We start from the raw sequence: 14358 nt of genomic DNA, 5'->3' as shown, positions 1-14358 counted from the left end.
AACATGAAAGAAAGTGGTCATAGAGGTTGGCACCTTGCTGATAATCATCATCAACAACTTCATCATCATTAGTTGAAGTTTGTTCGTGCAGTAGCATAGAACGTCCTATAGTCAACATACCATCTAAGGGGCATCCTTGTATAAAATGAATGCTGTTAATATTAGTTGTGCGGAAAGCAGTGTAATATTACAAAACTAATGAAAACCCCAATAAGATTAGCTACACAAACATAGACATACAGTAAGGCAAGTTTTTTCAAAAACTAACAAACATAACTTGCACGATCCGAACATATGAACAAGAACTCGAAAATTAGCAATACAAAGTTACAATACATCAATTAGAAAAACTAATAGCACACTTTATACGTTAGGAATTAAACTAGGGTGAAATAAAGAAAAACGTACCATTCGTAAAAATAAATTCTTAGCGTAGATCTATCAAGTAAAATCGTTCTTTTAAGAAAGCGACGAGATCACCTAAATCAGCTGCAGGACAAAGTCTACGCTAGAACTCACCTGAGCCCTGTTCTGCGCCAAACGCATGCGTCCAGTCTAATACACTCCTCAGACTCACCTCTGCTACATTCGACAACGTTCCTTCTGCACTGGTGTCCACACTGTCTCAATCCCAGTTGCCTGCTCTGCACATTCCGTCCGTGCCCTAACCCATTTTCTCCCTCTAGTTTCACCTCAGATATCATCAAAGAAGATTTTTTCCCCGATGTAGGTCGCTCTCTTTTTGCCTTACTCCTCCGAAAGACGGTAAACGCTGGACGCTTCAAGCAGGCAGCGAAGGGGGAAGGATTGCAAAAAAAGAAGCGTTGGAATAAAAAAATATACACAGAAAGGCGGCAACAAAAGAAAGCAGCCCTGGTTAAAAGTACAGTCTTAAAAAAGCTGGACTGAAATCACCGAGCGACGATCAAAAACGACTAGTGGCGCCGTGCATCGACGAGAACACGAAGCACTAACGAGGTAAACATCGGCACGAGAGTGCATACAAGCGCGCCTAGAACAACATCTACATTGTTAGAAGAGACGAGGGGCATACCTTTATCGTGTATTGCATCAGGCCTATGATTCCTCGTCGAGCGATTGATACTATCGCAAAAAAAAACGTTTCGCTGCGTTTTGCTTCCTTCACTTACTTTCGCAAATGTCCTCCATAATTAGACCATTTCCCATCTCCTTTTTCGCAAATGTACCTAGACTATCCTTATCAGCACAGGGTGAAAACCATCGTGAACGATAAGGAAAACGATAATCACCGATAACTAACACAAAACACCTGGGTGATTTGAAAAACTTTCTGGGAATTGCATTCTGACCGTTTGTTCACAAAGAATTGTATTTGCGGTGATAGACAAATATCCTGTATTCCTTATCCTTCTCATCGGAAAAAAGAAGGTGACGGATCAACACACGGAGCCCCAAATCTGTAACGGGCTCTAGAAAAAGCTGCTCTTTCACCAATCATACTTCGAAGAAACAGCATTTCATTTTTATGCCGCCACATTTGTGGAATACAAAAAGAAATTCGGCAGACGCACTTCAGACTGCTTACGTGCGAGAATTCGAAAACATTAAAGTGCTGAGTCATGCTACGTTGCTCATGAGTATGACTACGAAGCATGACTATGCATACTTTGTGCAATGTCTACACTCCTTACCTTATGTTACTTGTAAAGTGCTGAGTCATGCTTTTCTGTAGAATGACTATGAGTCATGACTATGACTACGCGTCCTGACTACGCATACTGAAACTTACAACTCATTTGTATTTCGTTTTAATAAACCTTCAAACTTTGTACAAATTCTATAGACCTTATATTAAATTACTTGTAAAGTTCTGAGTCATGCTACGTTGCTCATGAGTATGACTACGAAGCATGGCTACGCACACTTTTTGCAATCTCTATACACCTTACCTTACGTTACTTGTAAAGTGCTGAGTCATGCCACGTTGCTGATGAGTATGACTAAAAAGCATGACTACGCACACTTTGTGCAATGGCTATACACCTTACCTCACGTTACTTGTAAAGTGCTGAGTCATGCTTCTCTGTAGAATGACTATGAATAATGACTATGACTATGCGACCTGACTACGCATACTCTGTACAAACTCTACACACCTTATATTACGTTACTTGTAAAGTTCTGAGTCATGATACGTTGCAGAACACTATGACTACGAGTCATGACTTTCATAGGTCAGAGTACATTACATTTAGTCATTGATGACTACATATGATCGCTTACATGTGTTGTGAGATCGTACACCGGCGTTATGACATCATTCTAATTTCATGCCAGAGATGGCGGACGGCGGACGCCGGTTTTTGTGTTAATCCGACATATAATGCTTTCGCATTAATATGTCAACACCCTACGCATACACCCCACTAAACAAACACGTGTGCGCCTGGCAACCGTCTCTACGACGGCCGTGCATGAACAACAAGGGGGAAAGTAATGCCAAAAAGGGGGACAAGCGAGCTCACCTGATGACGATGACCTGGTCCTCACTGTCCTTGCTCATCTTCGAGTAGGCGGCGCTGCTGATGGCGAACAGGTGGCTGCGGAAAAAGGGAGTAACACGAGGATCGTTGGGCATAGAGTCACTAAATGACTTCACGTCTCCAAAACACTACACAACTCAGGTCCCAGTAGTGGACTCAGTTCCGAGTCTTGGACGCAAGTCTGAGTCGTGGGTTTGAACAAATAAAACCAGCAAAAGGACAGACACAGAAGGGCATACAGGATGACGGTGGACTATCAAATGAATTTATATTAGTGAAGATCACACATGTTGCTGCAGTGTACAGACATGTGATCTTGACTGTAATAAATTCAGTTGATAGTACAGCGTCGTCCTCTGTGCTTCTCTGTCGACGTCCTTCCGCTGGTTTTCTTTGATCGTTTAAGAGTCCGGCCTTGCTCTATACTGGGCACTCTTATGAAATCCCCTCTGAAGTGTAACAGGTTGGCGTCCAGAAAAGCGCGCGGGTATGAGTGACGCGTGGCTTACGACATGCATCAAGCATATACGTCTCTACTATTGAGACAAATGTGCTTCCTATATTTCTGTGTCTACCTTCGCCCCTCCTGCTGCAATTTCTTCTACGTGATGCTGCAGGAAATGCAAGCAAATATAGTAAACAGTGCAGCTAACAACTATACAGCACCGCACATAAGAGTTTGAACTAACAAACGGAGTACCAAACTTCTGGCCGATGAACTATGCACGCGTGATGTTCACGCCACAGAGGCGAATGAAGAAGAACGGACGATGCCGTGACGACATGAATTCTGAGACGGTATACAACGGAAGCGTACGTGGTAATCCGCTCGTTCATCCTTCAAGAGACGTGAAATTATTCGGCTGTAAAAGGACGACCCGTCCTGCCGACAGTGGGTCCCAGCAGGTCACACGTTGACCCGACAGGGTTCCTCGAATGCACAGTGCTGAGTTAAACAATAAAAAAAACTATAAGCAAGCAATGTTTACCTAAAGTCCCAAAAGCTCACAAAGGAACTTTAGGTTTACCTTGCAACGCAGTCGTGCAAAGTTCCTGCTTTTTCAATGCACTGTCACGACCCGATAGATTTAGGGCAGTTTATCGCACGCATTGTATTCAGACCGAATGAGTATTAGGTCCGAAGCCGAAGTATATTTCTTTACTTTTTTTTTCACAACTAGCCCACGGAGGGCCACAAAATTCTCTTCGTAACGATTATGCTAATGCCTAGTTAGGGTGGTTACCGTATTAATAGTTACCGCAAGATATCGCATTAAGAATTGGTAAAGTACGGTTCGAAAACAACGCACGGAAAACAGAAGCAAGGAAATGGTCAAGGGAAAAGGAACAAGTTAAACAGTTTTCAGAGTACCGCATCCATTTTTTCCCGTGTTGCGAGCCCTGTATCAGATGCTGTTCAGCGAGTCACTGCGTCTGTCATCGTGTAATGCAGGCAACGCAATGAGCACCATTTCGATTAATTATGCGCTAATGGCGACCTTCCAGTGCTTATTTGCTGTTCTCGAAAACGCTCATTAATGCCCAAGATGCTCTTTAAACTAACGCTGTAAATTATGTTGTCCAATTATTTCAGGCGCCAATATCACAGCAGTTAACCTCATCGACTATACAAGCCTTCGTGTTGATAACTCACAGTTACTGGTCTCCCAGAATATCCTTGGCGCCTGCGAACGCAGACGCAGTACCATGAAGATGCTTGTAGAGCTAGAAACGTTAGCTGCCCGAAGCCATGTTCCATCATAATCAGGGAACCTGGAGCGATGCAATGCGGAACTCCGAAAAACATTATACTGACTATAGCCTCATCCAGACAGGAGAAGGGAACAAATAAATGTATAATAAAATTTAAGTTTATGTGGAAGCGCTTGAAGCGCGAGGACTGTAGGAGAACAAGGCGCACAGACCCAACACTAATTTGAAGCGGAACGCAAATAACAATTGCAACAAACAAAAAGAAACATAACAGTGACACAGCAGACACCCGGAAGGACTAACTTTCAGATATGCAAGCGTACTTTCGCAGTTTCTCACAACTTTTTCCCACTTTCCACCTATCTCAAGGCGTACCTGTTTTCAGCAGTATCCGATCAGCTGAAGTGCAGACGTGAACCACGGAATTCACGCAATTTTCCCCCGCCGAGCGAAGGCGATTCCATCCGGCACCACCTCACTCGACTTGATGCAATTCTTCGCATATATCCAAGATGTGTCTATGCAGCACGGCCTCTCCACAGATATGCGAAGCAATGGTGAAGTCGGTGACGAGACCTCCAGCCATCCGCTACCACTACCCCACCGCGAATGTTTGCCGCAAAGCAAACACAGCCAAGAGGGTCGGGGGTATGAGCGCCGGTCGAGCACGGAAGGAAAAATACCTCTGGACAAAAGCCTCGCCCCTACTCCGAACCTCTAGCATAGCTAAGCAAAACCGGGAGGGGGGGGGGGGGGGGGGGCGAAGCCACGTGGAAAGGCCTCTGACCGGACGGCAGGGGAGGAGGCAAAGGAGGTACGCGGGCGCAACGTTCTGACTCCCCTTTGCCTATCTTAACCCTACCCTCCTCTTCCTCACACGAGCAGGGAAATAAGAAAGGGTCTTACCCTTTTCCCCCCAAACGAAGCTCCCGTCAAAGAAGAGAGGCGGTTTGTTTTGTAAAAGTAATCGCCCAGACACGGTTGTCTCTTCCCCGTTCGGAATGGGGGAAAGGGGGGGGGGGGGGGGCGCCTTCAGTAAATGTGAAAAAAGACCCGCTCAATCTTTACAGGTGTAATAGCTTGAAGAAAAGAAATATTCAAAGCAAAAGAAGCCAAGTGGAAAGTTCTAAAGAGCTAGCAGCGTCTGATTTCGTGTTTTTTGCTTGTGAAAGCGACAAAAAAAAAGCAAGGCTATTGAGTGCGTTCAAAAATAAGCATTAATGGTGCGTCCCTGTAACCGCATAAGTGATGTGCCGATGCGGATTTCACGCACCATCCAGTATCTAGTTTTCATCATTATCACCACCAGCCTGACTACGGCCACTGCAGGGCAAACGCCTCTCGCATGTCTCTCCAATGAACCCAGTCCTTTGCGAGCCGCGGCCACCGTATTCCCGAAAAAATTTCTTAATCTCATCCGCCCACCTAATTTTCTGCCGCCCCCTGCTACGCTTGCGTCCTCTTGGAATCCACTCCGTTACCCTTAAGGACCAGCGGTTATCTTGCCTTCGCATTACATGCCCTCCCCAGCCCACTTCTTCCTCTTGATTTCAACTAGGCTATCATTAACGCGCGTTTGTCCCTCACCCACTCCGCCCGCTTCCGATCTCTTAACGTTACAACTATCATTTTTCTTTCCATAGCTCGCTGCGTTGTCCTTAACTTTTAAGCTGAACCCTCTTTGTTAGCCTCCACGTTTCTGCCCCACAGGTGAGTACCGGTGAGGTACAGCTGTTGTATACTTTTCTCTCGGTGGGATATTGGTAAACAGCCGTCCATGGCCTGAGCTATCCTGCGAAATGCACTCGACCCCATTCTTAGTCTTTTAGTTATTTCCCTCTCACGATCCGGATCAGCTGTCCCTATCTAGCCCTTACCCCTTTCAGCATCTCGCTATCAATTGTGAACTGCTGTTCCCTTGCGAGACTGTTGAACTTTACTTTGGTTTTCTGCGTACTAATCTTCAGACCCACCGTTCTGCTCTGCCTGTCTAACTCATTGATGATGCTTTGCAGTTGATATCCTGAGTGACTTGGCAAGACAATGTCATCAGTGAATGACAAAATACTAAGGTATTCTCCATTGACTCTTATCCCCAACTGTTCCCAATCCAGACCTCGGAACACCTCCTGTAAACAGGCGGTGAATATCATTAGCGGGATCCTGTCTCCCTGCCTGACATCTTTCCTTATTCGAATTCTATTGCTGACTTTACAGAGGACTATGGTTGCTCATTAGGGAATCATTAAAGCTTAATTTTGAACACCCCGTATTATTACAAACAGCTTGGGTCACCGAGGACCGAGGTGTGACTGAAGAAATGTTTTCTGTTTTCCTTAATCCTGTCTTAATTCTCGTTTACTCTCCAGCATCCCGAGTCAACTTTTAACCTGTTCGACCAATAACTGCATTCCGAAGGGCAAACCACAACCAAAGCTCCTAAAGCAATGCTCCTAAAAAGCTTGAAAAGAACTGCGCCCACTGCAGATATGTCACTAGCTAGAAGCTGACTCACACGAGAACATAAGAATGCTACGCGTATACAGTGTACGAGGCCCCTCGTACCGCTTCTCCGCGTTGTTTTTTTTTCATTATTTCATTTATTATTTCATTATTTTCATTTCTCCAAGGAGTCCAACAACACAAAGTTGACAGACTTGTCGTTAGCACCTTCAGTGTTCTTTTTTTGTACGTAATCAGCAATCTGCAACAGCGTCATCTACCGAGTCAAGACTTGCGGCCTCTGCCGTTTTAATGAAAGACGTCGCATTTTTTGGCATAAGTAATCGTACATATAAAGGACGTGGTTTTCGCTCATGATTCGGGTTCTACGTGTGATCTACTGAACACGTCAGAGGCAGCGGCATCTCGATGCTTCGCCTACTATTTGTTTAATTCAAAGTTAAACATATACCACCGTATGGAAATGATGAAAGTTTATAGTCCTTTTTGGTAACAAAAGAAGCCAGTTTTTAAAAACTAAAGCTCCAACCGATTTTTCCAGCGGCTTCAAATAGAACAGGAACTGGGCTTTCCAATATTCAATTCAGTGCTTGTTGAAACAACTACGAAAAGTGTGCGAAAGTTATCACAATACGGTTACCCCATCTCATGCCACAAGGCTAAAGACAATGCAACCACGAAGAGTGTCGAGCTGTTGACCAGCCTAACGCTACACTGCGCAGGTAAAGAGGTTCACAGATCAAACCTCCGCTACTGCCATGTATTTCTCTCTTCAGAGGAAAAATACAGCCGGTTTTTTCTTGTGTTTATTTATTTTATTTTGACGGTACTTCAGACCTCATGTGGGCCAAGCAAGATGGACAACAGACTATAAATAATACGCATGATGTCATGCGTCACGTGGTGGCAGGACAAGTCAACTAGACCACTGTCCCGGGTTTCCGGTAAAGTTTCCGGCGAAAATTCACTGGACAGTTATTACGATACTCGGTAATGAGGGAGCGCACCTGTTGAAGTATTTGGACCATAGGCGATCGGAGACGCAACACGAAGTGCCGAAAGGCGGCGGCACTTGTCCTCGGCTTCGGCGCGGTCACGTGGGCCAGGTGCACAGCGATACGAATCTACAATTTGGTGCCGGCGCGGTTCGATGGATGGATGGATGGATGGATGGATGGATAGGAGCGCCCCCTTTGAAACGGGGTGGTGGCAATTGGCACCATGCTCAGCTTTTCTTTATTTATTATTTTTTTGTTTACTGTGTTGGCAATTCTCATTAAGATTCTCCATCACCTTTGCCTACGGTTTCCTACAATTCTAACCTTATGCCACATCTCTGCTTTTCAGCCACCAATCCTCCAATCGCTTTTTGCTGACTTCCACTGCAGATTTATTTACATGACCATTGTTATCTTTAAACCCTAGGGCCTCAGAAAGAGTGACTGTGCCTGCATCGACATCCGGAAGGATACCATCACATTTGATTATGAGGTGTTCAATTGTTTCCACAGATCTACCACACACTGCACATGTGTCATCTTCTTCGTTAAATTTCTTTTTGTAGCTGCGCGTTCTAAGACACCCTGATCTAGCTTCAAAAAGTAGGGCACTGCCTCTTCAGTTATCATAGAAAAATTCTTTCCTGATCTGCCTTTTCCAGAATCGATATAGTTCTACACTATGTTTCTTTTCCATTGAATTCATCCAATTTTTAACTTCCGCGTTTTTAACCTGTCGTTTAATGCTCTTTCTTTCTCCGTCCTCATGATCGGCATACTTACTGGTTAGTTTTCTAGTTCTCTTCCGCCACTGTGAGTCAACGTTCTTTCTGTATATATATTTAAATACCTTAGCTGCCCATCTGTTATCGTCCAATTTCCTCAGGCGTTCTTCATATAGTATTTTACTCTTAGCTTCCCGTGCCTCCCGTGCTCGGGAGCGCCCTCTAGTTCTAGGTGGCATTGGCTCGGGCTGCTCCTCCGCTTTCCCCCTCAGCTTTCCTCCTCTGCTTTCCTCCTCACGCTCACGACGTACCCTCCTCCTTCGCTATCCTCCTCGCGCTGCCTTCGCCATCCCCTTACTTTCATCTTCTGCTGTGCTCCTCGTCAGCTCTGCCGGTTACGCCGAGGCCGATGCCGCTCAGCACCAGAAGCGGGCGCTTAAGAGCTGCTGATTGTATATTCCGAGTAAAAAATTGCGAGGACACTTTGGCAACTAAAGTGTTGAGAGGCGAAAGGCGAGGACACTATTCCGTGACGACTTCCGGTGGATGTGACGTCACACCGTTCCTGTGGCTATATCCATGTCCGCGATATTTCGACGCAATTTCGACATTTTTGCCTATAATTAATTAATTAATCTACAGTCATTAAACCTGGCTTCTAGGTTCATTTTTTCCTCCTTTATCTGAAGCAACTATTGGTTTTTGTATCTTTTTTAGTTCCCGAGTTACAGGCGTGTGGCACCCTCTGCTAACGGACGAAAGTATGAGCCATTAAAGGCTTTCGCTTTAAAACAGAATCAGTCCACTCACGGCGGCAGCGTCCCCAGGATCTGTCCCTGGTACTTGTTGACCACGTCGACGCCGTACACGTCGAACATCTTGTACGGGTTGACCGCCACCAGGATGCTGCCCGTGTACGTCTGCGCAGTCAGGATGGAGGGAGAACAAGTTGTTGTCATTGTACACTTACCCCGACGACTGGAAGGGATCAAGAACTGTCCCAGCAACAGGCGACAAAAAATAAACCAGCAGCCCGTGCTTAACTGCACGACAGGAATAAAGAATTCTACGGAAACACAAGGCAAGAAGATATTTCGCAAAAATAAAATAATACAATACAAGCAGTAAAAACGCAGAAGCCATATTCAGTATGTGTTTAGTGAACTATCAACTCCTTCCGTCTCTGCCCTCCTCTCCTAGCACTATTTGTGAGAGGAACTCTGGTCCTCACCCCTCAAAGAGCTAAACTTCGACGAATGCTATAGAAGATGGCTTATGGGGTTTAACGTCCCAAACCGACCCAGGTTATGAGAGACACCGTAGTGAAGGGCTCAAGAAATTTCGACCACCTGGGGTTCTTTAACGTGCACTGACATCGCACAGCACACGGGCCTCTAGAATTTCGCCTCCATCAAAATTCGACCGCCGCGGCCGGGATCGAACCCGCGTCTTTCGGGTCAGCAGCCGAGCACCATAACAACTGAGCCACCGCGGCGCGGCTGGATGCTATAGAAGAACCCCACTACACGGTGTAGTAAGAAGCCCCTTTAGGTGTATGTTTCTGACAAATGCTCCACGACTATTCGCTTGAGAATATATGCCTGTTAAATCATTCTTATGAGTACCCACTCTTCCATTTATCTTCGTTTTTTTTGTTGTTGTTGCTGTTTTACCTTTTCTACACTGCTCTCCTTCTGTCTTTATCTCCCAAGTTCCCCTCCTTACGCAGAGTAGTATGCCAGCGATTTTTAAACACCGGCTAAATTCTCTGTCTTTCATTAAAGAGTTTCGCTCTCTCTCTCTCGCTCTCTCTCTCACGCTTCCATCGACTGTTCATGGGAAGCCCGCAAATCGTCGACACTAATCGCCTGCGGCGTCTGATGACGTAACGTGCATCCATTGTGCTCCCGAAAGCCAATGCGTCGAATGGAGGTCATCTGCCAGTGTGTTACCGGTCTCTGCCTCGCTCTGTCGTTTCACTCTTTATTCGCTTCTTCTCTTTTTGGGTTCCGTTCGATGGCAGCCCCGCGACAGCGCCAGGAAGTCCGGAAGCCCACGCGACTCCCATTGTTTACAACCAAATGGCTGCGCTCGCCCGCTGCGCGAGGAACGCGACCACCGAAAGCGACGCGCGCCCGAAAGGGACCGGGAACAAAGAGGCGCACCCCGGGCACACGCAATGGTGTCGTTACACAGTAACGGCGGAGTGGTTACAGTTTAATGGGACACTGAGGACAGCTGCCTCTAAGGACAAAATTGCCCCGCCGAGGTGGCTCAGTGGTTATGGCGCTCGACTGCTGACCCAAAAGACGTGGGTTCGATCCCGGCCGCGGCGGCCGAATTTCGATGGAGGCGAAATTCTAGAGGTCCGTGTACTGTGCGATGTCAGTGCACGTTAAAGAACCACAGGTGGTCGAAATTTTCGGAGCCCTTCACTACGGCGTCCCTCATAGCTTGAGTCGCTTCGGGACGTTAAACTCCAATAAACCAAACTCAGGACAAAACTCAGGACACTGAAACAGATTTCCTACCTAGGCTAGAGGCCTGACTAGGCGCCTGGGCTATTCAAAGTATTTTCTTTTTTCATGTCCAACATTCTTAGACGAAAATTTGAACACTGCAAAATTTTAAGGTTTTCTTATGGAAACATTCCAGGTGATGGTCCATTCTTCCCACGTCCTTCTCGGACAAAATTTTTGAAAACAGGGCCGGAATCGAAATACGTGGGTTCGATCCCGGCCGCGGCGGTCGAATTTCGATGGAGGCGAAATTCTAGAGGCCCGTGTACTGTGCGATGTCAGTGCACGTTAAAGAACCCCAGGTGGTCGAAATTTCCGGAGCCCTCCACTGCGGCGTCTCTCATAGCCTTAGTCGCTTTGGGACGTTAAACTCGCATAAACTAAACTAAATTGTAAGACACTGTTACGGAAATACTCAGGGTAATATGGTCCATTCTTCTGATATATAGCGAAATCTTTCTTTTTAAAGTGTTTCCACCGATCGCATCGAACAGAAACCAATGAGGAATGCTTTTGACGATAGGAAAACGTTAATAGAAAAAAAAAATACAAGAGTGCCGTGGGGTGATGTGCAGGTATATTGATTGTTATAGTGAAATATTCCAATATATGAATAGATTGCGATCATGAACGGTTTTCCGCTCAAAAAAGCTTTTGTCCAGAATTGTTCGGTATGCGATGTGCAGCAACATCTTTCTTTCAGAGTGCTTCCATCACTCGCCTCGAGCTGTTAAGACTGCCATTGAAAACTAATGAGGAACGCTTTTGACTACAGCAAACAATAGCAAAAAAAAATTGAAGCCTGCCCACGAGAGATCTGCGGTTATATTGATTGTTACAGTGAAGTCTTACAACATATATGAAAAAATTGCGTTCATACCCAGGTTCCCGTTCAAAAGTGTATTTGTCCAGAATTGTTGGGTATGCTTAGCGTCGACATCTAAGCAACGCTGTATTATATAGTCAAAATTAGAATAAACTAAAAATCAAACAACGCAATTTTTGTTCTGAATAAGAATTCGATTGTTTATAGCTTTTTGTTGCACTGTCAGCGTTCTCTCGGCAGCGAAACATTCATATAATGCTGAGTTTGGAGTTGAAGGCGAAAGTTTCTTTTCCCACCTTTGCATTTAAATTTTTGATGTTGGTGATGACGTCTAGTACATTCGTGACTCTGCGATTGCCGGCTGGAAATTAATGGTAGCGTTGCCTGCAGGGCCCATTGAGTTTTTCAAAATTAGAAGAATTGGGCGCTGCGATAGGTCATCTACAATGAACAGGCGCAGGCCTGTCGAGAAAATGTGGTTTCATGTTTGGCTTGGCTTAATGTTAGGTATAAAATGATACGCTTAATAATCATTTCGCTTAGGTTCATAACGCTTTTTTTTTTATTCACGTACCCTAAAAGCCCTTTACAGGCATTACATAGGGGGGTTGAGAAACCCATAGTCAATGTAGTAAGTACATAACAAAGTGAAATTTGAAACCTGAAAATGTGAAAAGCCTAAACAAACGCGCACCAGTAAAGAGTGAACATATCTGGGTGAATGAAGGCTTGATAACGCACACACACATAGACCACAATGCAGGAGACAAAACTCAATTCTAGCAACAGTGTAATAAGAATAACTAAGCACTGAGTAAGCACTTCAGTTTGCTAATAAATGCGTCGTAATTTTTTTCTGAAACGATTTCTGCAGGCAGCTTATTCCAATGGTAAATGGCAAGGAACAATGGCGAATGGCGCATAAGTTTGGTGTGTGCGATCTTGGGTTGCACTTTAAAGCAGTGGTCTAATCGGGGAAAAATGCGATGTGCTGGTTTGATATGAGATTCTGTGAAGGGCGAAGGACTGTGATAAACCCTGTGAAAGTGGCTTATCAGGGTGACAAGTCTTCGCTTTTCAAGTGCGCTTAAATTTAGGGATGATTTAATATCGGTGATGCTGGAGTAGCGAGTGTATTTCCTTGTGATAAACCTAGCTGCCTTATTTTGAAGTGATTCCAGTTTCTCAGCAAGATATGCTTGATACGGGTTTCAGATGATACCGTCATATTCTAGCTGCGATCTTACTAAAGTTGTGTATGCCAAGAGTTTGGTGTCCTGATTTGCAAAGTACAAATGACGCATAATGAAACCGAGTGTTTTGGATGCTTTAGTGGTTATGTAATCAATGTGTTCGTGCCATGTCAAGTCCGAAGAAATGTGGACACCCAGGTATTTGACTGCAGGAACTTTTTGGATGGCCACGTTACCAAAAGAATAAAAGATGGGCTCAGTGACTCTAGCTGTCGTAAATGTTACAAGATTTGTTTTCGAAACATTTATTTTCATATGCCATTGTTTGCAGCACTCAGCGATTTTGTCAAGATCCGATTGCAAAACATTAGTATCGAGAGGATCAGTAATCTTTCTGTAAATAACACAGTCGTCTGCAAATAGCCTAATTGTGGAAAGCCTAATAGTGGAATATATAGCGACAAAAAGTTGGCCAGTTTTAGGATTAAGCAAAACTGGGACATTTTTTTCCCATCTATATATGATGAGCTTTTTCGTCGCTGCATTTCCGCTCTACAGCAATGTTCCTTTAACTTTCCCTGTTGATTCATTGAACATCACACTGTCCTAATGCAAACTTGCAAGCGGCCACGGCACCAACGTAGTAATGCGGTGGACCATAAAAAAATGCATCGGTCTTTGCCCCGAACAAAACCTTAGCAAATAAAGGCATAGACAATGCATGCTCCTGCAATCGGTAAGTTGTAAACTCGGGTGTCAACGTACGTATATTTTCTCCTTGTCGTAGCGTATCTTGAGATTCCACAGGAGCGCAGCCTCGCTGAGGTCGCTGTAAAATAAAATGAAAACATGTACGCCCAGATTTAATTGCAGTGCGTTTCAGAGGTTCCTTCAAACTGAAACAATTTTCGAAGATTGGCTACCCACAAGTATATTAAGAATAATTAGTCATTTATACCTGTACACACAATGTGTACTAAACAGGGCACACACAGAGAGCTTGCTATCAGGAAATGTAAAACTTTCATTCGGTAGCTTTTGCCAGTGAAATGCGCACATCCAAGCAACTTCTTGAGCACACCGCGCACGCGCATCTAACGGGCATTTGTTAATGCTAGAATAGTACTAAATTGAATCGAACTGAATATAAACTTCAGGCATTTTAAGGCACTGCAAGGGACCGGAAATCAAGCATGGCAGATAACACAGGTGCCGTGACTACCATCTGGTTGTTTCTTTCCAGAAGTGCGAGAAAATACCTACCAACACACTCCTTTTCGTTAGGCTGTATTTAGATGTTCTAGGATATCAGATCGCTTAATATACGCCCCCGGTGAGGGCTTTCAAGCCTGCTCTCGTCCTGTGTCCCTCTCATGTTCTTGTTTCTCACGCGCTA

The 14358-nt window shown here is 44.9% G+C and overlaps 1 protein-coding gene and 1 pseudogene across 2 annotated transcripts in view; both read right to left on the bottom strand.

The window, feature by feature from the left end:
• The window catches only part of Myo10A (unconventional myosin 10A), a 142575-nt gene that overhangs the window by 94325 nt on the left and 33892 nt on the right, over positions 1-14358 (bottom strand). For both annotated transcript variants that reach the window (XM_089587152.1, XM_089587153.1), the window contains exons 4-6: positions 13728-13791; positions 9235-9344; positions 2508-2582 (exon numbers count right to left, since the gene is read on the bottom strand). In XM_089587152.1, coding sequence (XP_089443278.1) covers positions 2508-2582; positions 9235-9344; positions 13728-13791 — 249 coding nt within the window. The remainder of the gene's footprint in view (positions 1-2507; positions 2583-9234; positions 9345-13727; positions 13792-14358) is intronic.
• LOC149347485 (uncharacterized) lies at positions 12573-13277 on the bottom strand (annotated as a pseudogene).

The sequence above is a fragment of the Amblyomma mixtum genome, chromosome 4, assembly GCF_055824585.1.
Source record: "Amblyomma mixtum isolate Tamu chromosome 4, ASM5582458v1, whole genome shotgun sequence".
Taxonomy (NCBI): domain Eukaryota; kingdom Metazoa; phylum Arthropoda; class Arachnida; order Ixodida; family Ixodidae; genus Amblyomma; species Amblyomma mixtum.
The sequence above is the reverse complement of the archived record's forward strand: the minus strand, read 5'-3'. Positions and strand labels throughout refer to the sequence as shown.